Source organism: Eumetopias jubatus, unplaced genomic scaffold, assembly GCF_037043125.1.
Source record: "Eumetopias jubatus isolate StellerSeaLion01/CBP00866 unplaced genomic scaffold, mEumJub1_p1.0 scaffold_15, whole genome shotgun sequence".
In the NCBI taxonomy this organism is placed as follows: domain Eukaryota; kingdom Metazoa; phylum Chordata; class Mammalia; order Carnivora; family Otariidae; genus Eumetopias; species Eumetopias jubatus.
The window spans coordinates 93,867,992-93,891,021 of record NW_028274821.1 but is presented as its reverse complement, the minus strand read 5'-3'; the positions used below and the strand labels follow the sequence as shown (position 1 = coordinate 93,891,021).

At 56.3% G+C, this 23,030-nt stretch overlaps 1 protein-coding gene across 8 annotated transcripts in view; it reads left to right on the top strand.

The window, feature by feature from the left end:
- Positions 1 to 22,754, top strand: part of SEC16A (SEC16 homolog A, endoplasmic reticulum export factor) — a 33,411-nt gene extending 10,657 nt beyond the window's left edge. For 3 of the 8 annotated variants that reach the window (XM_028094821.2, XM_028094827.2, XM_028094820.2), the window contains 27 exons: positions 2,327 to 2,424; positions 3,490 to 3,616; positions 4,110 to 4,281; positions 4,379 to 4,553; positions 5,868 to 6,010; positions 6,538 to 6,599; positions 6,707 to 6,845; positions 7,216 to 7,461; positions 8,537 to 8,634; positions 9,054 to 9,135; positions 9,349 to 9,466; positions 9,659 to 9,770; positions 9,953 to 10,058; positions 10,647 to 10,787; positions 11,803 to 11,916; positions 12,156 to 12,348; positions 12,926 to 13,171; positions 13,633 to 13,715; positions 14,606 to 14,749; positions 16,793 to 16,873; positions 17,046 to 17,102; positions 17,204 to 17,315; positions 17,682 to 17,819; positions 18,039 to 18,133; positions 18,702 to 18,776; positions 20,172 to 20,249; positions 21,106 to 22,754. In XM_028094821.2, coding sequence (XP_027950622.1) covers positions 2,327 to 2,424; positions 3,490 to 3,616; positions 4,110 to 4,281; positions 4,379 to 4,553; positions 5,868 to 6,010; positions 6,538 to 6,599; positions 6,707 to 6,845; positions 7,216 to 7,461; positions 8,537 to 8,634; positions 9,054 to 9,135; positions 9,349 to 9,466; positions 9,659 to 9,770; positions 9,953 to 10,058; positions 10,647 to 10,787; positions 11,803 to 11,916; positions 12,156 to 12,348; positions 12,926 to 13,171; positions 13,633 to 13,715; positions 14,606 to 14,749; positions 16,793 to 16,873; positions 17,046 to 17,102; positions 17,204 to 17,315; positions 17,682 to 17,819; positions 18,039 to 18,133; positions 18,702 to 18,776; positions 20,172 to 20,249; positions 21,106 to 21,174 — 3,304 coding nt within the window. In that variant the 3' untranslated portion in view covers positions 21,175 to 22,754. The other 5 variants (XM_028094823.2, XM_028094822.2, XM_028094826.2 and 2 more) reach the window with 5 other exon arrangements.
- The last annotated feature ends 276 nt before the right edge of the window (positions 22,755 to 23,030 follow it).

Sequence of the window (23,030 nt, the reverse complement as noted above, 5' to 3'; positions counted from 1 at the left end):
CATGACCTGAGTTGAGATCAAGAGTCGGACATTTAACCAGCTGAGCCACCCAGGCGCCCCTGGATGAGGGATTTTGGAAGATCACGGGTATCATGCCTTCTGCCAACTAGGAACTGAGGCGGGTCCCAGCCCCCCACTTGGAGCCACAGGGTGTGCGGCCTGTTCCAGGGTGTGACCTTGCCTGCCTTCCAGGGCCTTCACCTGTACTCGCTCATTGTCCGCTTGGAGGAAGGACGGGTCATGGGTGTAGGTTTTGTTGCAAGAGTACATGGCTTCTTGAACTCGTAATAGAGGAGGTCTGATTGCCGATGGAGACTTTGTGCATGCGTTGCCTTTCAAAATCTTGGGGTCCTGTTGCTGGTCCTTCAAGGCTTTGATAGCTTGTCTGGAGACAAGGCTCTGTCTCTGTGAGCCTTTGCCTGTTGAGCTGGCCTCTCTGTGCATCGCTGACCTGCACGTGGCCCATACTTCTAGGAACTTTAAGAAAGTTCCCAAGGGTTTAGCTCCTGTATAGCACCTAGAAGGTGAGGTTTGAAGTTAAGTGTTCTGACTCAGGGAAAGCAACGGGCAAGTGATTTCTAGAACCCCGTAAGCACGGGGGAGGGTGCAGCCAGCGCACAGCTTGCCATTCCAGTTTTCTGTCTGCTTGCCCACCTGCAAGTTAACATGGTACTTCACTCTAAGAGGCCAAAGGTGGCCCTGTGCTGTTGAAAAGTCATCCAACCAGAGGCTAGGCCGGGTCACACGGGAGTGGTTCTGTCCCGTCTTGCAGTGTTTCTGTCCTCCTGCTGTCTTCACCGCTCATTTGTGACACCTCTGGAGAACAGCCTGTTCTTCTTCCTGCCCCGCTTCGGTTGGGGGGAGGTGTGCGCTTGTGCCTGGTGTGAGCTCATCCCTGCAGGGACTGCCTGTGGTGGGAACATGTCTTTCGTTTGTGTGGCTGTGTCTTTGCTGATGGATGAATGGGCCTGGTTGGTGAGGGCGGCAGGGAGGTGGCATGCTCTTGGTTCTGCCCTGTGTCAGATCATTGTTATGAGCCCACTGCTGGTGTGCTCAGGGGCCCCCACTCTGCAGATAGGTGGGGTCTAAGGGTTCTCCTCCAAAGCCCTGGGAAGGGGCCTTGTTCCTATAGCTGAGCCATGGGAGTGGGTGCTCCTCATAGGCTGCCTCTGCCCTAGGAGCTGTGCCAGCCAAGCCCCCAGGCTCAGCTGGGTGACATTCCTGAAGGGACATGAAAAAAGTTATATTTTAAAAGTCAAATATTGTCTAAAACTTGTTATTAAGAAACAAAAATGCTAGTAGGTTCTTCTGAGAATCTTATTGCCTCAGGTGCACTTGGGTGGCTTAGTTGGTTAAGCGTCCAACTCTTGATTTCAGCTCAGGTCTTGATCTGAGGGCTGCGAGATTGAGCCCCACACAGAGCTCTGGGCTGGCCCATGGAGTCTGCCTGACATTCTCTCCCTCTGCCCCTACCCCTCGCCCCCCATTCACTGCATGCACGCGCTCACTCTCTCACTTGCACCTCACTCTATTGGAGGGAAAAAACAAGAATCTTACTGCCCAGAAGGTCTGACAGCTGACCTTGCTAAGTTCTGCTTTCTGTGCGCTGAGAGTCAGACTTGTAGCTTGGTCTTTGAGGCTGGTCTCCATCAGGCGCGCTTCAGGTCTCATACTGGTCACATTCAAGAGGCCGACACCAGGGGCTGAGCCAGCTGCAGTCCCACACCTGGGCGCACACCGTCACGTGTCCAAAGGACACAGCACGTGGTCTGTGTGGATGGGTTTGACAGCTCAGTGCGTTTTGCTCCTGCTAAGCGTGATACCAGAAACTCGAGAACCCGTTTGAGCCTTGCCATGCAGGACATAGTGCTGAGCACACAGAGAGCACACAGCTCGTTGATTCTGCATGGCACTTAAATAGGTACTTAAGAGATGGATTTTAAAGATTTTATTTATTTGTCAGAGAGAGAAAGAGCATGAGCAGGGGAGCTGCAGGCAGAGGGAGAAGCAGGCCCCCCCGCTAAGCAGGGAGCCCAACGCAGGGCTCGATCCCAGGACCCTGGGATCATGACCTGAACTGAAGGCAGACGCTTCAGCGACTGAGCCACCCAGGCGCCCCAAGAGATGAATTTTAATTAGCTGTGTGGGAGGGGGTCCCATCATCTCCTTGTTACTGCTTCGGGTCTACTGATGAGCGTTTTTTCACGACCAGAGCATTTTGCTGAATGCTTGATGCTCTGGCAATTGTGTATATGGACTGACGTCTTGTCCTAGTCTAAGAAGTAAGTAGGTGAGTTGTTTTTAACAGTGCGGTGTGTGCTTTCAGGCAAGGGTACCCCGAAGGTTACTATAATTCCAAAAGTGGATGGAGCAGTCAGAGTGACCACTATGCAGATTATTACTCCGGCCAGTTCGACTACGGAGGTACGTTCAGGATTCTGCATGGCCAACCACTGGTGCGTCCCGGTGTGCAGCTGCGCTCTGTGATCATTTCTTAGGAGACTTTCCTGTTTGTTAGTCCTCGTATGTTTTTAATCTAAGAGCCGAAGTAGTTGAAAATAATCTGTGCCTGGAAATAATTACATTGCTATTTTTCATTAGGAAATTACGATTTAGTTCTAGTGTTAATGTGTCTTTATCACATTAGTAGTTTCCTTTGACTTTTTAGCAAAGCGTTGTGCGTAGTTCCAGAGTGGCCTTGTCCATATGTGACTGCTTAAATTGATTAAAGTAAATAAAATGGAACACCATTCTCTGGGTCGCACCCAGTGGCCTCCTGTGGCTGGGGGCCCCCGACTTGCGTGGTGGAGACGTCAGTTGTCCCCACTGTGCCAGGTGCTGCCTGCTGGTCTTGACGTGCTCCTGCTGGGCAGTGCATGCCCGTCGGTGGCCCTGCCACTCCCTGCTGTCTGGTGCCGGGCAGGGTCCCAGGCCCACAGCCTCTCAGGCATCCCGGCACAGCCACCCCGTCTGCTTCTTCCCACAGGCCTCTCTCCTTTCTACGTTTGTACTGCTGTAGATGTAAATTATGCTCACACCTGCCAAAAGTGGGACTTCTAGTTTATAATGTTAATGTATTTTTTTTTAATATTTTAGTTTTGGAATATTTCTTTAAAACTTTCTGGGTTATGTTAGAAGACATACGAGGGAAATTTGTAGTCACAGGATTAAGTGTTAAAAGGTCGTGACTGCGAACGAAATTTTAACAAAGATGTCTTCTAGCATGTTTTTTGGTTCTTTTTAATCACGTGTGTTGAGAGAACAGCCGGTGGCCATTAGGTGTTACACGTAATAGGCGGGACACCACCTGGTCCCTCTGCCTCACGGTTAACACTCTCCAAGGTCATGCTGATTTGTGGGAGGACAGTTTGGTTCGTCTAAGAGCCTGGAGGCATTCTTCAGTCCTGGGGCGGTGTGGTTTCTCTAGCAAGGGCCAGAGGAGTGTCTTCCCTTGCCTATAGTAATCAATCACAAATCCCCTGCTTACAGACCCAGGTCGCTGGGACCGGTACCACTATGGTTCCAGATTCAGGGATCCCCGCACCTGTGACCGGAGGTATTGGTATGATGCTGAATACGATGCATACAGGAAAGAAAACTATGCTTATGGCGACAGGTTGGTACAGTGCACTTTAATAAGAAGGGTTGCTCGTAACCAGAGCTTCGCTCCTGCGTCTCTGGCCTCGGGTCTGTCATTTACCCGAGCTGCACTTGTGTTCGGGATCCTGGTGAGCAGCTAACACTGGGGTCACTGTCTGAAAGAGAAGGATGAACCAGGCCCTCCTGGCAGTTCCCACTTGGGCTGTTGGAGGGGAACTGGCCTCAGCACAGGCGCTGGAAGTCGGCTCCTCCTCTTCTTGGGTCTGGGAGAGGCGTGGCCGCACGCAGCATGAACTTGAAGGATGTTTCTCCAGATCTGAAGGCAGGGATTTGAACTTGGGCTTGGGATGTGGCCGCTCTTCCAAGGGTAGGCTCTGACTGGTCTGAGGGTCACGACTCTGGGGTGGTGACGACATGGTGGGGCCTCACTGTTGGGTAGCAAAAGGCCGTCGTCCTGGAGTCACCCACCCACACTCCCCTTTCCTCGCCTCTGTCCCCGCTTCCGCCAGGCCGGAGAGGTACGATGACCCCTGGAGGTACGACCCTCGCTTCACTGGCAGTTTTGATGACGACCCTGAGCCCCACAGGGACCCTTACGGGGAAGAGGTGGACAGGCGCAGCGTGCACAGCGAGCGCTCAGCCCAGAGCCTGCGCAGCAGCTTCAGCTCCCACTCGCATCAGGTGGGGGCCCTCTCCCCCTCCCTTCCCGCGTGACTGCACGCCCGAGCCCCCGCGTTTCCAGGAGTTGATTTTTCCCGTTTGCTCTATGTTTTCTCAGAGTCAGATTTACAGAAATCACAGTGTGACTGCTGTTCCCTATGAGGCCCCACACCCCCCCGGCTCCTTGCCTGGCCAGTATGCCTACGGCGCCTACGGCAGCAATTTCAGCAGTGCCCAGGGCTTCCCAGAGTACGGTTACCCTGCCGAAGCTGGCTGGCCTACTGCGGAGCGAGGTGTGTGTGTGTGTGTGTGTTTGGTTGGGGCCCTGTGCTCTCATAGGTACAAAGGGATGTCGAGGCATACTGCTGGGGCAGCCTCCCAAGCCTGGGGTGATGGAGGGAGTGGATTTCAGCTCGCATGGGAATTAGCAATGGTCTGGCCTCATCTTCTGTGCAGAATACGGGCTGCTGTGAGTCACAGAGCTTGTCACAGCGGCTGAGAGCTGCCTGGCCTGTCCATAGTGGCCACGTCAGTGTGGCTCCAAGGACCGGCTCCCTGCCAGCTTCCTGGGTGCGGCTGCACTGTGTTCCCCAGTGCTGGCCACTTGGGTAAGCAGTTTGTGTGGGGACATTCCTAATTCCCCTTGAAAAGTTCCTGTGCGTGGACTTGTCACCTGTGCCACGTTCTCAGCTCCTCTCGGAGCTGTTCCATCAAATGCTTTTTCTTAGAGAAGTGCAACAGTGTGTGTCACGTCCTGTGAAAATCTCTCTGCACTTCAGGCGTCCGCCGTTGTCATCCTTGTCGGTGCCCCGTGCCCGTCACTGCCAGGAGCCAGCCTCTGAAGAGAGCTGGGGACACGGATGCTCTGGTGGGGCTTCTGAGCAGCCGGCGGCCAGACGCTGCTTCCGAGTAGCCTGTGCTCAGTGCATGGGGATGTTTTAAAGAAGTTCTGTTTTCAGAAGAGAATAGTTCTCGTTTTTAACAATCAGAACATTTTTTTTTTTTTTTTTTTTTAAAGATTTTATTTGACAGAGAGAGACACAGCGAGAGAGGGAACACAAGCAGGGGGAGTGGGAGAGGGAGAAGCAGGCTCCTTGTTGAGCAGGGAGCCCGATGTGGGGCTCGATCCCAGGACCCTGGGATCATGATGTGAGCCAAAGGCAGACGCTTAACGACTGAGCCACCCAGGCGCCCCTGAAACATTCTTCTGACACATACCTAAGTTCTCCTTTTTGATGGGATATTTAATAATTACTACCTTCCAGTTGAAAGCCAGGTCATCGTAACCAGTCTAACCTAGGATTCCAGCCATATGGGTACCTTGAAAATCTGTACTGTTGATCTGGTCCAGAAGCATTTTTTTTTTATGATTTTTATTTATTTATTTTGAGAGAGAGAGACACACACACAACATAAGCAGAGGGAGAGGGAGAAGCAGGCTCCTCGCTGAGCCGGGAGCCCGATGTGGGGCTCGATCCCAGGACCCTGGGACCGTGACCTGAGCCGAAGGCAGACGCCCAACCATCTGAGCCACCCAGGCGCCCCTGGTCCAGAAGCATTAAAAAATGACAAGCTGGTTGTTTCTTTCTCACTTTATTTAAATGTAGCTCCATCAAGACCAACTTCTCCTGAGAAGTTCTCAGTGCCTCATGTCTGTGCCAGGTTCGGTCCTGGGGGTCAGCTCATTAAAGTGATTCCAAATCTGCCTTCGGAAGGACAGCCTGCATTGGTTGAAATTCACAGCATGGAGGTAATTGCGTGAGTAGAAATTCTGCATCGCAGGACAGCCCTCTGAATAAGTGACCTTGGAAGATGTTTTTTTCCCATGAATCTTTAGGTCATAGGTTTTTTTATCGTGCTCGGTTGTTTCTCCCCTCAGAGGTCAGGACTTTGAGTACCTGCGTCGGGTGTTACATTAGACTTCGTTTCATTTGCATATTCATTTTGTCTTTATTCGCGTTTCTGGTTTAGCAGGGAGGACCCTGCTCGTGTTCATCTCATGGCTTTTGGTCACGGGTAGAGGAGCTTCGTGATCTGGTGGCAGGTGGGGTGGGGGGCCCTGTTCTGCGGGCTTGGCAGGCCTCTGTGCATGTATTAGGGCCCTGCCTCAGTTGGAGGGGAGACGTAGAGTTTGAAAATCACGGTGGTAAAGCAGGCAGGCCGGCACTCAGTGAGGGCGTGGGGGTCCAGTGGAGCCGGCAGACGCGGGCTGGCGTGGATGTGCACCTGCTCCCCGTGAGCTGCTCTCTCTCTGCCCCCCCCCCCATTGTGCCTCAGACCTTGCTGCAGCACATGCCGGAGCAGAAGGAGCTGCGCTCGTTCCCAGGACCACTCGGCAAGTACGTGCCCTGTCCAGCAGCCCACGACGACCGTGCGGAGGCGGCCACTGCGCCCAGCTTCGCAGATGCAGTTGCTGCTGTCCATTGAGTGTGTGTTCTTTTTTCAGAGATGACACCCATAAAGTGGATGTTATTAATTTTGCACAGAACAAAGCTACAAAATGTTTGCAGAACGAAAATTTAATTGACAAAGAGTCTGCAAGTCTCCTTTGGAGTTTCATTGTTCTCTTGTGCAGACAGAATGGGGTAGGTTTCTTGTTGGCCTCCGTCTCGCCCCCCCCCCCCCAGCGGACTTGGGCGGGATTTCTGTGCCAAGCTGTGGGCGGCGAGCAGCGTCCCCATCCAGGGGCTCGCTCAGCAAGTGTCTTAGCGGTGATTTCAGGGAGTGGAATTCAAGGGCGTGTGGTTGGGTCTGCCTCTGTCAGCCTGTCAGGTCATCTGTGGTCTGTCCGTCCTGCTCCTGGCCAGGTCGTGAGCAGTGGCTTGTGCCCATGGGATCTTAACGTGCTCATTTGAGGAATCCTGTTGGGGGCCTCACCCATGCCGGGACGCCTGCGGTAAGTTCCGTGTGTAGTGACGCGCTTTCTTCTCCTTCCTGCCCCCGCGGCCCCTGCAGACCGTGGTGGGAACAGACCTCGCGGAGCTTTTGTTACGAGACCACAAAACCGCGTGGCTTCCTGGGAAGTCACCCAACGAGGCCAACCTGATTGATTTCACTAACGAGGCCGTGGAGCAAGTGGAGGAAGAGGAGTCCGGGGAGGCCCAGCTCTCATTTCTCACTGACAGCCAGGCAGCCGGCAGCAGTGCCCTTGAAAGGGAGACCGAGAGGTTCCGGGAGCTGTTGCTATACGGCCGCAAGAAGGTGAGGCCCCGGGCGGGCCCTGGCGTGCACGGTCCTGCTCTTAGGCGCGGTGGCACCTTAGCCCGGCGCCACGGGCTCGTTCGGTGAAGAACATCTGGTGTCCGGAGTGTCTGCTCCCGGTAGCAGAGCCCTCTTCCAGGGGTCGCCAGCGTCGGAGACTTGCCTGTGCTTGGCCGCACCCCTGCTGCGTATACTTCTCAGGGACAGACCCGTGCGCGGGACAGAAAGCCAGCTGTCCTCACGCAGTTAGGCGTGCGTTCACTGTCTCTTCAGCGGGGTGTGTGCTGGGTGGGTGCCAAGCCCTGCAGGCCACAGAGCGCACGTGTGCTGGGGAAGCTCCCCGGGACTGTGCAGACCCAGGGATGGCCATGCCTGCGCTCTGGCGGCTGGGCTCTCACGGGCCCAGAGTTCTTAGTACTTTGATGTCGTGATGTGCTTGGAAAGCTCGTATTTGGTAAATAAACAATTCTTGTGTGGACGTCATAGGACGGATCGGAACTGTAGAATCTGTCAGGTTTGGTTATCGTTTCCTCTACCATGACACATCCATCTCCTTGAAGAGGCTGTCGTCTTGACTGCTACCCCAGATGATTCTGGACGCAGGGGAGGCCGCATTAGTAAAGGCTCTGTCTGTGTTGAGATGGTGTTCATGGAGGCCTTGTGTGTCGTTCTGGAACTGGGGATGCTTGCCAGTGGCGTTGCTCATAGTGGAAGGGACAGTCCGAGGTGGCAGGACTGCTGCTCGCTCGTCCTCGTTCCTCATCTGTGTGCTCCTTCCCTGTGCTGGCTGCTTGCTAGCAGAGAACAAAGCAACAAAGCCTTCGCAGACCCACTGCCACAGGGACTTTGCAACTAGGGCAGATTGGGAGAAGCGGGCTTCTCCTTCTTGTCTGAACCGGGCGCGTGTGTTGGCAGGTCTGTGACTCATACCTTCCTTCATGTGCACTCTGGCCCCTCTCCCCCGCCCCCGCCCCCGCCCCCACCCCCGTGTAACGACACACGGGCCGTTGCTTCTGCTCACGTATGTCACTGAAGTTGTTCTGATAACTCAGGTAACCACTAAAATGCTTTGCAGGATGCTTTAGAGTCTGCCATGAAAAATGCCTTATGGGGTCACGCTCTGTTACTTGCAAGTAAGATGGACAGCCGGACACACGCCCGCGTCATGACCAGGTAGAGAATCTTACTGTGTAGACTGTTTCTGGGCACGTCCTGCTGGCCCAGTTGCGCTGCCTGGGCAGCTCTTGGAAGCACAGTGACCTGCAGCCCTTGTCACAGAAAGCTGGGGCGTGTTCTCTGCACCATGCTGCTGTCACACCGGCATGGGCTTGCTGGGCCCTCTTCCCTGTGGTTGGACTGCTGAGGGCTTTGTAAACATTTTTTTAACTGCAGAGTTTTCTATGCTCTGTGAAACCATCACGAATTCCTTAGTCTTTATTTCCTTTATTCTTTTGTTCAAATACTGGGCTTTGTGCACTTTGCCTGGGTCAGGCACCTGACGGTCATCAAAGGGCCAAGATGAGACCGGGCTTGTTTCTGCTTGTCTTTTAAATAGGGCTGACTTAGCTCTTTCTCTCTTCGTATCTGCCTAGGTTCGCCAACAGTCTTCCAATCAACGACCCTTTGCAGACAGTGTACCAGCTGATGTCGGGGCGGATGCCTGCTGCGTCCACGGTCAGTGTGCAGGGGCTCTCCCCAGGGTCCCCGTGGTCCTGCTCCCTGTCCGGGCTTGATCCTGTGACAGATGGCCTCCTGGGCCGCAAGGTCTGCACTTTCTCTCGTTCCAGCTTCTGCGTTGTGCTCTGCGAACTCACCTGTGACGAGATGAAAGTGATGCTCTCTTCCAAGCATAAGGGTTTATTTTGTTTTGCTTTTTTCTGACCCCAGTGTTGCGGAGATGAGAAGTGGGGAGACTGGAGGCCACATCTTGCTATGGTTTTGTCCAACCTGAGCAGCAACGTGGATGTGGAGTCCAGGGCGATGGCCACCATGGGTGACACTCTGGGTAGGCCGGGTGCAGGTGCGGGCATGGAGGTGGGGGCACCCAGCACGCCTGGGCATGAGAGCCGCTGTCAGGGTGTGGAGGGCCACGGGGCTTCTCCATTTGTATGGCCTCTCTGGTGTTTGCTGTCCACGTGTTAAGATTTCTGGTAGAACTTGCAGTCACTGAGTCTTGGTCTGCTTTATGTCTCCTCAGCTTCAAAAGGTCTCTTAGATGCCGCACACTTTTGCTACCTCATGGCCCAGGTCGGGTTGGGGGTTTACACAAAGAAAACCACAAAACTCGTCTTAATTGGATCGAACCACAGGTGAGGAACGTCAGGGTATTTGTTTTTCTTTAGAAAGGAAGGATCTCTCCATCAGTTAACCCAGAAATGGCGCGTGTGCACCCGGCGGCAACAGCCTCCCATCTCGATCGCGAGGTGTTGATCACGTGGCGTGATGTGCTTCTGGGTGCCTTGCTCAAGGATTAAAATTCTTTCCTCAACAGTTTGCCGTTTTCAAAGTTTGCGACCAATGAAGCTATTCAGAGGACAGAAGCCTATGAATATGCCCAGTCTCTTGGGGCACAGACCTGCTCCTTCCCCAATTTCCAGGTAAGCTGGAGCCACGCTGGTCCGTGGTTTTTACGAGTGGGGTGGTCAGTGCTAGCAAGTCTTTGGTTGTTGAGGGCTTTTGAGCTCTTACACAAAAAGTGATAGTGTTTTTTGGAAATCTTAGGGAGACATCTGTAATGCTTGAGAAGTAAGCTCTATTGAATTGAGGATTTCATTTGCATTTAAAATGTTTCTTGAGCGTATGGTTTCCAGTAGTTTCTGTCCACGGTTTTTAGTGTCTCGGGCAGAGTGTTACCTGGTCTGGGGGCGTGTGGTGTAAACATTGTGTAGCGCAGTGTTAGTGGGGACAGCTGTCCTGCCATGCTGGCTGGCCCGGGCACTCGTGGTGACAAGCCCCTCGTGACCAGCCTAGTAAGTGTGTTGAACAGGAAAAGTGAGTTTCTAAGAAGCTTGGTTCCAACTTTCATCTAAAAGCCCTCTGGGGTCGGAGCTCAGTGCTGTGGGGGGGGCTGGGGGCACACGTGAGGCACACAAGGTGTCGGAGGAGCTCCAGCTTGGGGGGCTATCGGGTGACGCGGGGGCTCTGGAGGCGTGCTGGGACGACTGTGCTGTGCTCCCTTGTCCCAGGTGTTCAAGTTTATCTACTCCTGCCGCCTGGCTGAAATGGGGCTGGCCACACAGGCCTTCCACTACTGCGAGGTGATTGCCAAGAGCATCCTGCTGCAGCCGCACAAGCACTCACCCGTGCTCATCAGCCAGCTGGTTCAGGTAACGTCTGCTTGAATGTGCTTCCAGCAGCATTTACCCCGTGGGCAAGTCAGTATCACTGGACTTGGGGACTGAGCTGTGACCGTGTAGACACTCGGGGCTTCCTTCTTCAACAGCTTAGAAATTCAGGTGTTCTTGGGCAGGTATTGGGTGTTTTGCGTGTTAGCTTAGGAAGTTTTCAGAGACCTTACCCCACTACGGAAGCTGGGCCATAAGCTTTGAAGGAAGAAGGACCCCATCTCCAGGAAACTCACTGTGGAGCGGTTGAATCTAGCGATTAACAGCATGAGCTTCCGGAGTCCAGCAGCCTGGGTTGGGGTCCGTGCTGTTCCAGTGCCAGCCTCAGTTTCTTGCTCTGTAAAACAGACACCGCGCGAGCAGCCTGCAGGAGTGAGTGAGGCGCAAACAAGACAGGGCCGGCCGGCGCCCAGGGTGCGAGGGTGCCGCTCTTCCCCTCCCCCGAGGGGCTTCATTCTAGGAAACGCGCTCGCATGATAACCTGAGAAAGCGTTACTGTGGGAAGTTTCAGACGTCTAAGGAAATAAAATAATTAGCAAGTCCTCCTTCCCGCAGCTTCAGGAGCTGTTGAGCTAAGACCACCTGGTTTCATCGTACCGCCATCCTGCACTGTCCCCACACCCCCCCACCGCCCATCAGAGTGTGTGCGGTTCTGGGTCCATTCAGCATTTTGATCAGTAAAGCCAAGTCTGTGTAGTCGATGACGGGGGCAGCAAAGTCGGCTCCGGGGGGCCCAGGTGCTGGCGGCCTCTGTGCACACGGGCTGCTGGGCTCGCTAGAGCGAATTCTAGGTCCCACGCACCCTTTCCAATGACTCGGCAGTACGTGCGAGGTTTCAGGGCAGGTCACCACACGCTTCAGAAACCCTATGTGATGGGAACTATCTCACTGGGCCCTGAAGATGCTTTTTGTTCCAGATGACGGTAGGTTTCAAAAACACGGTCTTCCTTGTCATGCCAGGTAGTAACAGGGCCCTTTCCTCCCTGTGTGTGTCCAGATCGCGTCCCAGCTGCGGCTCTTCGACCCGCAGCTGAGAGAGAAGCCGGAGGAGGAGGCCTTTGTTGAGCCCGCCTGGTTGGTCCAGCTGCAGTGTGTGGACAAGCAGGTCAAGGTGTGAAGTGTGCCCTCAGTCTCAGGGGACAGCATGTCAGAGACATGCTGACAGGTGTGGTTCACGCCCCCGTCGTTTTCACACCGAGCATGTTCGGTGTGAACGGTACGATTTTAGGGGTGTGCACGCTGGTCAGAGCACTCACGCTCCTCCTGAAGCCCGGACACAGTGAGCGGGTCGGCGGGGCCAGGCGGCGCCATGTCGGGCTCTTAGAAATGCCTGCTATTTCTCCCCGTCAGGAGGGCGCCACGGCATGGAGTCGGGACGGGACCTTCCCCCAGCGCTGTCCCAGCACCCCGAGCTCGGAGGCGGGGCAGTGCGACGGGCCAGCGCCCACCCAGCCCGGGGGCCCGGGCACCGGCAATCCGCTGCTGGCACCGCCTGGGCCCAGTGCTGAGCACTTGGGCCAGGGGGTGCGGCTGCTGCCTTCAGGTGAGCCCCGTGCAGCTGGAGAAGCAGCAGGCCTCCCCACCTTCCCCTCGCAGCCACTGCTTCCGAACGTGGGACATCGCCGTTCTGCCTGCGGGAGAGCGGAGGGGACGGGTCCTCCCAGCACTCAGCCTTCCCTCTCCCCATGCTTGCTCCCTCGGTGAGCCTGTCGGGTCTCACGGCCTTAACCGTTCGTCTGAGTGGGTGGGTGGCCTGCTGAGCCCTGGAGGGGGAGGAGGGGGGCGGGGAGGGTGCAGTGAACACCGAACTCTCAGGCCGCTGCTCCCCAGGCTGTGTTGGGGTCTCGCTGGGGGTCAGGGTCCAGGCCACACATGACATTTAATGATGTCTTCCCCTTGTCCCTAAAAAGTGCATGTTCTGCTTTTCCCCAAACTATCAATGCCCTGGCATCGTCAGCACTCTCTGCTTTGATGATTGGTTCTCTTATCCCGTAACGAAAGAAACGTGGCCACACGAAGGGACACGTGATAAACTGTTGAGGGACCGCCACTTAGCTTCTTCACGTGCCCGGAGTTAGCGCCAGTACCTCAGGCTTCTGTTCTTCGCTCTCTTGGTGCAGCTCCGCCGGCCCGCCCCGACAGCCAGCCGGCCCTCCCCGCCAGGGTGCCATTGTTCCCGGTGCCTCCACCCCCAGGCCCTGTTGAGCTGGGGCCTGGCTGTGGATCCCCAGGGGCTGCCCTTGGCTTTCCAGAGCCCTCTGGGCCTGACCCTGCAGCTCCGTACGCGGGGCCTGGCCTGCCACCTGGTGCACCATCTCTACAGGAAAGTGAGCACACGCCCCAGGAGGCCAGGAGCCAGGACCCAGGTAGGCCTGCTGCAGTGCCGTTCTGAGAGCAGAGCTCTGTTGGGTTTCGTGTTGAAGGAGGCGATTGGTGGAAGAGCCTTCAGTCATTTGAACTTGAGACGGGTTCTGTTCGTCGGTGTATACAAAGCGTTCTGGAAGCCGTAGGCTGGAGGGCTCGTTGATACCACTGCTGCTTTCTTCCGGGACTTAGCTGCGTGTCGGCATGTGGAGCGCGAGTGGGTGTCCGGGTGTGGCGGGCTGGCCGTGAGGTGTGCCCGTCCGCAGTCCCTCGTGGGGCTTCTCATGCCTGTTGTGTGCCGGTCCGGCTCTGTGCCCTTGAACAAAGCCAAACGTACACCCAGCCGGACTCTGAGCACCGCGGTGGCCCTGTGAGAAGCTGCACTGTGTCGCGAGCGCGTCATGCCAGTTCCTGTCGTGTGTTGGCGACACGGAGACCGCAGTGGCCTCTCTTCTGTTGACAGGGGCGATGGCACCGGAGGCGCTTGGGAGAAACTCGCTTCTGGAGCTGAGAGAAGAGGGTTTTGGTGGAAATTTTGCTCATCTGGTACTCTCCCACTTTTTCCCCCCAAGCTCTTTGTTTTCCATAAGTTGCATTAATTAGCCCGAACTTGTCGTTCTCCAGTTGTAGTAAGAGGAGAACAGTGAAAACCACGAAATTGTCTTTTAAGCTGCTCTTCAGCAGGAGAGCACACGTGAGGTGTAGTGCAGACCTGGCAGCGAGAGGGGTTGGTGCAAAGCACGGATGGAGGGGGGAAGAGCGCTTCGAGGTGCAGACAGTCCCCTCCTGGGAGGCCGTGTTGCTGATGGCGACTTGTCCGGCACGGAGAGGCTTCCCCAGTCCTGCAGCCGTCTCTCTGCAGCAGGACCCCTGAAACTTCACTGCTCCTCTTGAAGTCCTCATTGCCATTCGCACAGATGTCTGCTAGAAAGAGCACCTCCCTCTGTTGCTGTCCCGGGGAGGGACATGTGCTTTTCTGTGCAGGGCGTCCCGAAGCCTTCTTGACAAACTGGGCCTTCGTGGGCACGCCATCATAGGCACTTGCTGTACCTTAGACTCCGTTAGGCGTTCTCCCACGACGATACTTTATTCTCATGCAAAATGAGAGTTTATGGAAAACAGGGTTTACGCTCAGCGATAAGTATTTTGGAAAAAAAACAAGTCTGTGTTTTAAAACGCCCCCTCCCCTTCTGTGCCCAGCGTCACCTTGGTGCACTCATGTACACCCCTTCTTCTAGCCCCGTGGTGCCCAGTGGACCCCACCCCCCCGTGTGGAGTCCTGCCGTGCGCCCTGATTCGGTTGCTTGTGAGAGCAGGCCGGAAGCAGGGGCAGCTGTCCCCCAGCCCGCTTCGCTCTGCTCGCGTCACTCACCAATGTCTTGAAGGCTCCTGGGGAGGTGCCCCGGCGAGCCTGCCCCCATGTTGCCTTGGGACAGGGCTCCTCCAGGATGTCGCAGGGCTCTGAGGGCCCCCCGGGTTGGGAGCATGCCAGCTCCAGTTCCATGCAGCCGCCAACAGCCGCTCCTGAAGTGAAGAGACCTGCGCCAGCTGCCAGGAGAGAGGCCAAGGAGCCCAAGAAGGTGATGCACGGCCCAGCTCCAGCAGGGTGGGGGCCCAGGGCCCGTGGAGGGGGTGCAGCTCCCACAGACAGCTTTCCTCCTACACTGGCGGCGGGGCAAAGGCATTCCGAGTGTCCTAAGCATCCAGTGGAGCGTGCAGAGCTTCATGAGCGTTCAGGTGTCCGTGTCCCCATATAACCACCAGCCAGAGCACAGTTGGAGCGGGACCAGGAGGCCGCGTGTGTCCATGGCCTGTCAGAACCCATCCCTAGAGGGTGGCCTCTTCTGACTTTGGGACCTGTCCCAGAACTTCTTACAAAGGGGGTAAATCTTTAAAAACCATTGTGTCATAGCATCTGTTGTATGCAGATGCTACAATTTTATTTATCCTTTTTTTCTCAGTAGCGGACATTGGCCTTTTTTTCAGTTTGGGGTTGTTCTGTAAAAGCCATATGTGTGTTCTTCTCTGTCTTTTGTTGGTGAAGGCACTTGTTTCTCATGGGACGTGCCTAGGGCCCAGGACAGCTGTGCGTCCGGTGTGCGAAGGTGCCACCAGTTTTCCTGGGTGGTTGTGCCAGGTGACCTCCCCCAGCAGAGCCAGAGAGGCCCAGTCATTCCTCGTCACTGGCCTGGAGGTCCCTGTCCCCGCACACACAGGGTCGGGCCTCTCCACGGCAGCCTCTCGGCGGGGGTTCGTGGCCCTTCCTGGTGTCGCTTTGCTTCACAAGCTAGTGCGCCAAGCACCTTTCTCGTGTACCCGTTACCACCTGTGTGTCTTCCTGTGTGGTGCTGGCTTGCGTCTTCTCCCACTTGAATGTTGTGCCACACGTCCTCTGTGAAACGTGTGCTTCCCCAGTGTCTTCTTCCCCCAGTCTGCGGACTGCCTTTTTGCTCTCTTAATGTTAGTTTATGCAGGACATGTTCTTAATTTTCATACAGTTTGGTGTATCAAATTTTATTTAACCGTTAGTGTCTTTTTTTTAAGATTTTATTTATTTATTTGACAGAGAGAGGGAGAGAGTGTGAGAGAGAGAGCGCAAGCAGGGGGAGCAGGAGAGGGAGATGCAGGCTCCCCAACGAGCAGAGAGCCCCACACCAGGCTCCCTCCGAGAACCCTGGGATCATGGACCGGAGCTGAAGGCAGACGCTTAACGACTGAGCCACCCAGGCGCCCTGCGTCTTTTCTTTTTTAAAGACTTATCCATTCATTTTAGAGAGAGAGTGAGCAAGCATGGGGTGGGGGAGGAGCGCAGAGGGAAAGGGGCACCCAAGCAGATTCCCCACAGAGCCCGACGTGGGGCTCGATCCCATGACCCCGAGATCACAACCTGAGCCGAAACCAAGATTCGCTTAAGCGACTGAGACACCCAGGCGCCCCTTAATGATGAACATCGTAAGGAAACACAAATTTAATTCAGAGTGTGTGTGAGCCTGAGCCGGAATAGGACACGCTGACCGGCCGTGAGCGTGCAGACCTGTGTCACCCTCCGCTGGGGAACTCAGGGTGGCGGGTTTGAGAGCACACGCACCTGCTGCTTCCTCGTTGGTCTGTGTTTTAGTTGAAGTATGGCCTTCAGGGATTGAAGTGAACGTCCCTGACACCTAACTGCTCCCAGTATAGGACACGGGGCGGGGGACTGTGTTTGAGGGGGGCCCATAAGGACATTCCGAGTCTGTTGGCCACTGCTCAGTCCCGGAGAACGCCAGAGGCTTCCATTCGTTGCCATTTAGACGGGAAAAGCTCCAAAAGGCACACTGTTCAGATGTTTTAATTGTAAAATACACATAACATAAAACTTACCATTTTAGCCATTTTTAAGGGCACGGTTTTGTGGCGTTCGACGCACGCTGCTCTGTAGCCGCCCTCTCCGCCCTCCTCCGGGACCTGTCTTCTCAGAGTGGCCCTCAGTCCCCATTGAACACCATCCCTTCCCGCTCCCGCTTCTGTGGGCCTGACTCCTCTGGGTCCTCCGGGAGTGGATCCTCAGGGTCTGTCTTTCTGTGCCGGGCTCACCTCACCCAGCACCGTGTCCTCAAGGTGGCTCTGCTGGTTTTTACATTTAGAGTAGTGAATCCTGGTTCTCTCGTTGGCTTCCTGGGAAAAAAAGGACCGAAGCTTACTTGCCAGACGACAAGAACAAATCGGTGAGTGTCATGGAGGGCGGGCCCTGAGGGGCGTGCCGGCTCCTGTGCACGGTGGTCGCCGAGCGGGCCAGGGTCTCGTCTCCCGGAGGCTGCCGTGTCGGGAGGAAGCAGGTGCTGCTTCTGCTCAGCTCTGCCTCCTGACGTCTTCCGTTACTTTTCACAATCGTGGCAGATCGTCTGGGATGAAAAGAAGAACCGATGGGTGGATGTAAATGAGCCAGAGGAGGAGGTAAGTCAGAATTCTTCGCGCTTCCCTGGGCCCTGGCTCCCCATGCCGTCTCGGCGGCTTCGGGTCCGCAGGAGGGTCTCTGAGCCGCTTTCCCTCCGCAGAAGAAGGCTCCACCCCCACCACCAACCTCGCTCCCCAAGGCTCCGCTCGCTGCACCCCCCGGTCCTGGAGGGCCCCCGAGGGCCGCTGTGAACATGTTTTCTAGGAAAGCAGGTAACAAAGTCAAGCCGGAGATCAGAGTTGGTGTGAGAACTTGCTTGTTCTCCAGAGATACCAGAGCTTAGGGACCGTAAGTATATGGGTCAGATGGCGGTCCGTCTGTCTGCAGAGGGCATCCTGGTTCTCTGCAGGCGAGTCCGCAGGGAGAGCTCCCCTTCCCTAGAGCGTGAGAGCCCTGCTCAGCAGCCCCCGAGCTGGTAGCTTCGAAGTGCTGGGCGGGCACCTCCCCCGGGTGGCAGTCGGGCTGTGCTGTGTGGAAAGTCGCGTCCCCGCATGCTCTTCCCGCTCGGGGAAGGGGGGGCCCCGGGGAGCGGGGTCATGTGGTGCACTGACCTGAATCTGCCGCTTCTCCCGGCCCAGCTGGAGCCAGAGCACGCTACGTGGATGTTTTAAACCCAGGGGGGCCCCAGCGGAGTGAACCAGCTCTTGCTCCTGCTGAGTTTTTTGCTCCTCTTGCCCCACTCCCGATTCCTGCTCACTTGTTCGGACCAAACCCAGGTAGGCACTACGGGACCTTCTGACCTCTGACCCCTTTTCTGAGAGCCTCCGGCTTTCATCTCCCATAGGAAGAGTGACCCGGCCGATGTGCGGGGAGCCTGGGTTCATCTGCTCGTTCACAGGCTGCTTCCCCTGTCCCCCACGAGTGGGGCTGTGGGAAGTGTAAGGCCAGCAGTGTTTTAGATGGAATGACAGCTTCCCGCACTGTGCCCTTCACAGACGCAGAGGAAGCCCCACCTGCAGAGGGGGCCAGCAGGGAAGGGCAGGCGCCTGCAGGGGGTCCAGCCAACCTAGAGCCGGCCTCGGAGCCCCAGGTGAGCGGGGACACAGGACAGGCAGGAGGTCGGTGAGGGTTTGCCCCGCACCCTGCCCAGGAAAGGTGGCCCCGACCTTTGCATCAGGCCCGCCGTGCACCCAGGGGCCGAGTCTGTGTCTGTCGGAAGTCTCTCTCCCTTGAACATAGGTCCTCAAGAGAAGCAGAGTATAACCATGTGCACGTGGTTACTGGAATCTGTGTCATAGAGATGTTTTTTAATTTTGGGAACTTGCACGTGAAATAGGATCATTCAGAGTCTGGTGTCTGAGGTGGACACAGTGGATTTTGCAAGCCTGGTTCCCCATTTAATGAGCTGCTTAACACGTAAGGGGTTATGTAACTCCTCAAAGCCTGTTTCCTGCTCGAAGATGGGGTGATAATGCCATCGCAGGGCCCAGGGTCCGCGTTCCCTAGAGATGGGCCGTCCGTCCGCAGTGGAGCCCGTGGGCCCTGCAGCTGTTCAGAGGGATGCTTTACACCGAGCGGAGCGCCTCGGCGCCAGGGCCAGAGGGGGGCCGTGCCGTTCCGCCCAGTGAGGAGGACTGCATGTCTTCTTCCTCTGATAGGCGTTCGGCTCCTCGGCGTCGCTCCCTGGCCCTGAGCTCCCACCCACCCGTGAGGACAGCTCCCAGGGAGGAGAGGTAAGGCGCTCCCCGTAGGAGAGGACCTTCCCCGAAGCCAGACCCGGCACTTCACTCGTGTGTATTGTCCAAGTGGCTTCTTCTTTTAAAAGCGAGTGTTGACGAGTCGGAAAAGGCGGTTTAGCAGCTTTTTAGAACCTGCAAGGTGTCGTGTTCTCGCACAACAGACGGTCCCAGTTGTCTGTGCAGAGTTGCCCGGGAGCCCCACGTCGAGCAGAGCTGGAGCACACTCGCCCCAGGCTCCGCTCACACAGCAGGGCTGCCGAAGGCCCCCAGCTAGGGGCGTGTTCTCCATAAAAACTGTCCACGAAAGTAGGCGTTTTAAGCTAACCCTGGCTTTTCTCCCATTTGGACTGTACTGATTCTAACGGCGTCATGAAGCTCTCTGGGGTTAAACTGATTGCTTGGAGCAGCAACATGCATGTTGATTTTTTATTTGTCTGTGTTTTGTGTGTGTTCTTGCTGTTTTGTAGCTTTCACGCTGTAGTTCAATGAGTTCATTATCGCGTGAAGTAAGCCAGCATTTTTATCAGGTACCTGTGGCTGGCGGTTCTCACTGAACACGAGTTGAACTGGGTCGCCTTTGTGTTCCCTCTGAGAGCGCTGTGCTGGCTGGCCGCCGTGCCCTTGTCGCTAACGCGCCCCACTGCCTCCCCGTCCGCTGCACGTCAGACGATGCAGTGTTCCTTTCTCCCAGGGCCCTCGGGGAGTCGGGAGCCGTCCAGAGGCACTGACAAGCATTTGGACCCCAAAATGGTCCTAGTGAATGATTGCAGTCTTGTAATTGTGTTCTTTCTGGATTGGTTTTTCCACATGGCCGGCCTCTGGCGTAGGCTCGCCGTGTGTGAGTGGGTCTCAGAAGCCCGCCGGGGGCAGGAGGGACTTCGAGCGCGAGACAGCGTCTCGTGGGCCAGGCCGAGGGCGGCGGGAAGCTGTCCTTTGGCCAGTCTTGGCGGGAGATAAAGGAATGCCTCATCTTTTCTGTGTATCGTGGAACAACGCATTTCCACTGGCTCAATAGAAGGCTTCGTGTGACCTTTTTATTTGCATACTAAAACACTGGGTTTGATAGCTGGATACCGGAGGTCTGAAGTAATCAAAAATGTTTACTAACTGCTTAAAGTCGACGCTAATGGGACGTCTTGGTGCCGTGCACTCCTCGTTCCCGCATGTTCTGGTTTTAAGGCATTTCTCTCTGCATGCTGCTTTATGTCTTAACCATTTTCCCGTGAACCTGACGTAATTAAATCCAGTGTTGCGAGAAGTGTCTTCGACCTGCTTCGGTGGCTTACTTAGAGCACTGTAAACGGTCCCCCAGGAGTAGTGTCTGTGTTCACGAAGGGAGTAAACTGCTGTCACGGCACTGTGTTGACACGGGCTCTCTGTGGTTCTCAGGCTTCCAGTGACCACCCCCCTGCAGGGCCCGCTCCCGGGGCAGCCGTGCCCTTCTACAGCCCTGCTCAGTTTGCACAGGTCAGTGCTCTCCTGTCCCCCAGCCCGTGCTGCGACCCACCGCGCCCGTGCCCCTTCTCCCTGGTCTGCCCCTCCCCTGCTCCTGGCCGAGCGGGGGCTCCTGCACTTTCCTGCTGACACACTGCGCCGTGGGTCTGGGTCTGACTCCCACGTGCTGGCCTTGGCCGCCCTTCACCTGCCAGCCCATGTCCTGCAGTTGGGGAATGTTCTTGAATGTTCCCTTGTGGTTCTCTCGCTCTGCCTTCTCCCTCTTCCATTCCCAGTTCTTGCCTGTAGTGTACAGACTGGCTGCCAGTTTGGGGGGAGCCGAGGAGTGGGGAGGGGTCGTCCTGGCATTCAGGATAGAAACTCTCACCTGAGCCCAGGTGTCCTGGTGCGGCCCCTGCCGTCACTGCCTGGGGTCGCCAGACCTGCTCCCTCGGCACCTTGCCACCCCGACCTCAGGGCGACCACATCCCACTCGAGTTACAACCTGGCCGCCGCGCATCTGCTTTTCTGCTCCAAGATTTTTTTTTTCTTGTCCTGTTACCTCCATCTTGTAGCCTGTGCTGTACACGCATTCTTTGATGTTCGTTCCCACTAGGATTTGCAAGGGGGCAGAGGTAAACGCCCATGTGCTGCCCACGGGTTCTCCTGGGGCGGCTGCCGGCATCGGCCTCCCCTCCCACCACCCGACAAAACCGCAGACACCTTTAAAGAGACCGCCCGATTTGGTCCCCACCTGGTCGGTTACCGGCGGCTGCCTGTGGGTCGGTGTAGACGGTCCCGCACACCCGAGCCTCGCGGGTGTTCCCGGGATGCTGCCGGCCTCGGAGGCTGGGCGCGTGGAAGTCAGCGCTCTTCCTTGTCTTTCCAGGTCTCGGCCCCCTCGGGAGGCGCAAGGATGGGGAGGATTGGGCAGAGAAAATACCCGGCGTTGAGCTAGAAGGGTCCGCGTCCCGGAGTGCAGCATCTGGAACCCTGAAATCATTATTATGCTCCCCCAAGAGCTCCAACGGGTCACCTGCAACACCCCCGTGTTCCCGAGTGGGCACAGGAGTGACCCCCACCATGATCATACCTGTTCCCCCCCCCCCCCCGTCTGTGAAGGGCGGCCAGGGCCAGGTGCACAGCTCCTGTACGAGGCTGCCCCAGACGGGGAGCTCTTTGCTCCTTCGTTCACCCAACAGTGATTTAAGGGTAAAACAGTCTCAGTTGTGGAAGAGCGTTGTGCTGGGCGAGGCTGGAGGCATCTTGGCTGCAGGAAAGACTTTGCTCTTGAGGAACCCAGGTGTCTCTGCAAACCTAACCGTTCCTTATGCCCCCCCCGCCCCCCCCGCCAAGGGTTCTTTAAAACGCTGAGCGAAGAGCGAGCCTTGGGGCCAGGAGAGGCCCCACTGCCTGCCTGGCGGCCCTGGGAGGTCCTTTCTGCGTCAGAGTCCTCAAGGAACTGTGGACTCGGTTTAGCAAGAATTCGGTTAGCTTTTGAGAGAGGCCTGAGTCACTGAAGTGCATCTCTGTCCGGTAGCAGAGACATCTCCAGCTGCTTCTTTGTGTCCCATGCGACCCAGGGGCCTGGCTTTGCCCGTCCACGAGAGGCGGTCCTGCCTCTGACAGCTGCGTCCCACACGGGACTGGTCCCCATGGATCCACCAGTACTAAAACTGTCACTGTAACAGATTGGATTTGGGTTTTTCCAGGCTGTGAATAGCCTGATCAGACTCCTCGTCAGAGAACCGTGAGGGGCTGCCACGACCTTTGTGTGATCATCGACCCTGTGCTCGGTCGTGACTGGTCTTCACGGCGCCATCCACTTGCCTTGCTTTCTCTCGCCTGACGTCCTCTCGGGTCGGTGACATCTTGGAGAGAGGGCGGAGACGACTTTGTTGACACGTGCTCCGAGTCTGAGGCCCCGCCTCCGTTTTCCCACACCAGATCTTCCGCAGGTCGTGTGCCGACCACCAGCCACCTGAAACCACAAAGGGAGAGCCCTCCCCCCGGACTCCAAGCTTTACGGCTCCATCGACTGTTCTGAAAATTACTCACATTCTTGTTAGCTCTGAAGAAACTGCAGAAAAGATTTAAATATTTATAAGAATCATTAGAAAATAATTTCTGTAGGTTCTGCTGGGGAACGTAGTTTGGTATTTTAAATCTAAGTGCAGAAATGGTATAACTGTGGAATTCGCGCAGGCCTCCCGTTTCCCTGGGGCCCTGGGTCATCTAGGAAGGGTCACCCACGTGCACGTCTGGGTACATTACTCCTGTCACTTTGAGAGGGGCCGGGGCGGTTGACCGGGCAGCAGCCTCTGTGTCCCTTGGTCCAAACTCAGTGGGGTCCTGGGACCCCAGACCCTCCGGGCACCCCCCAGCTTCCTCCACCTGGCCTGCCCACCGTTGCCTGCGCCGACTGCCAGCAACTTTTGATTCAAGAAGCTCCCTCCCAGGCCAGGCGGGAGCTGCTATTTTTCCTAGATGCAAATTGTTACACTGCAAATTGGTAAATAAAGTATTTTGCGCTCGCAAGCGCCCTCATCTGTTTCCTTTTGTCTGTGGGTCACCAGGGGTGGTGTGGGGGGATGGGACAAGGCCCCTGCCTGCGGGTGCGGGCAGGAGGGGGGTCTGCTGGGGAACCCACGCCCACACCCACCCCCCCGCCTTGGCAGCAAGTGAGGTGCGTCCCTTGGGCAGGCCCGGTGTGGCCCCCCCCACCCCTGGAGCCTGGGGAGCCGCAGGGTGGGGGAGGGGCGGCGCTGGCGGGCGCGCTGGGTCCTCCGGCCGCTAGGGGCCGCTGCGGGGGCC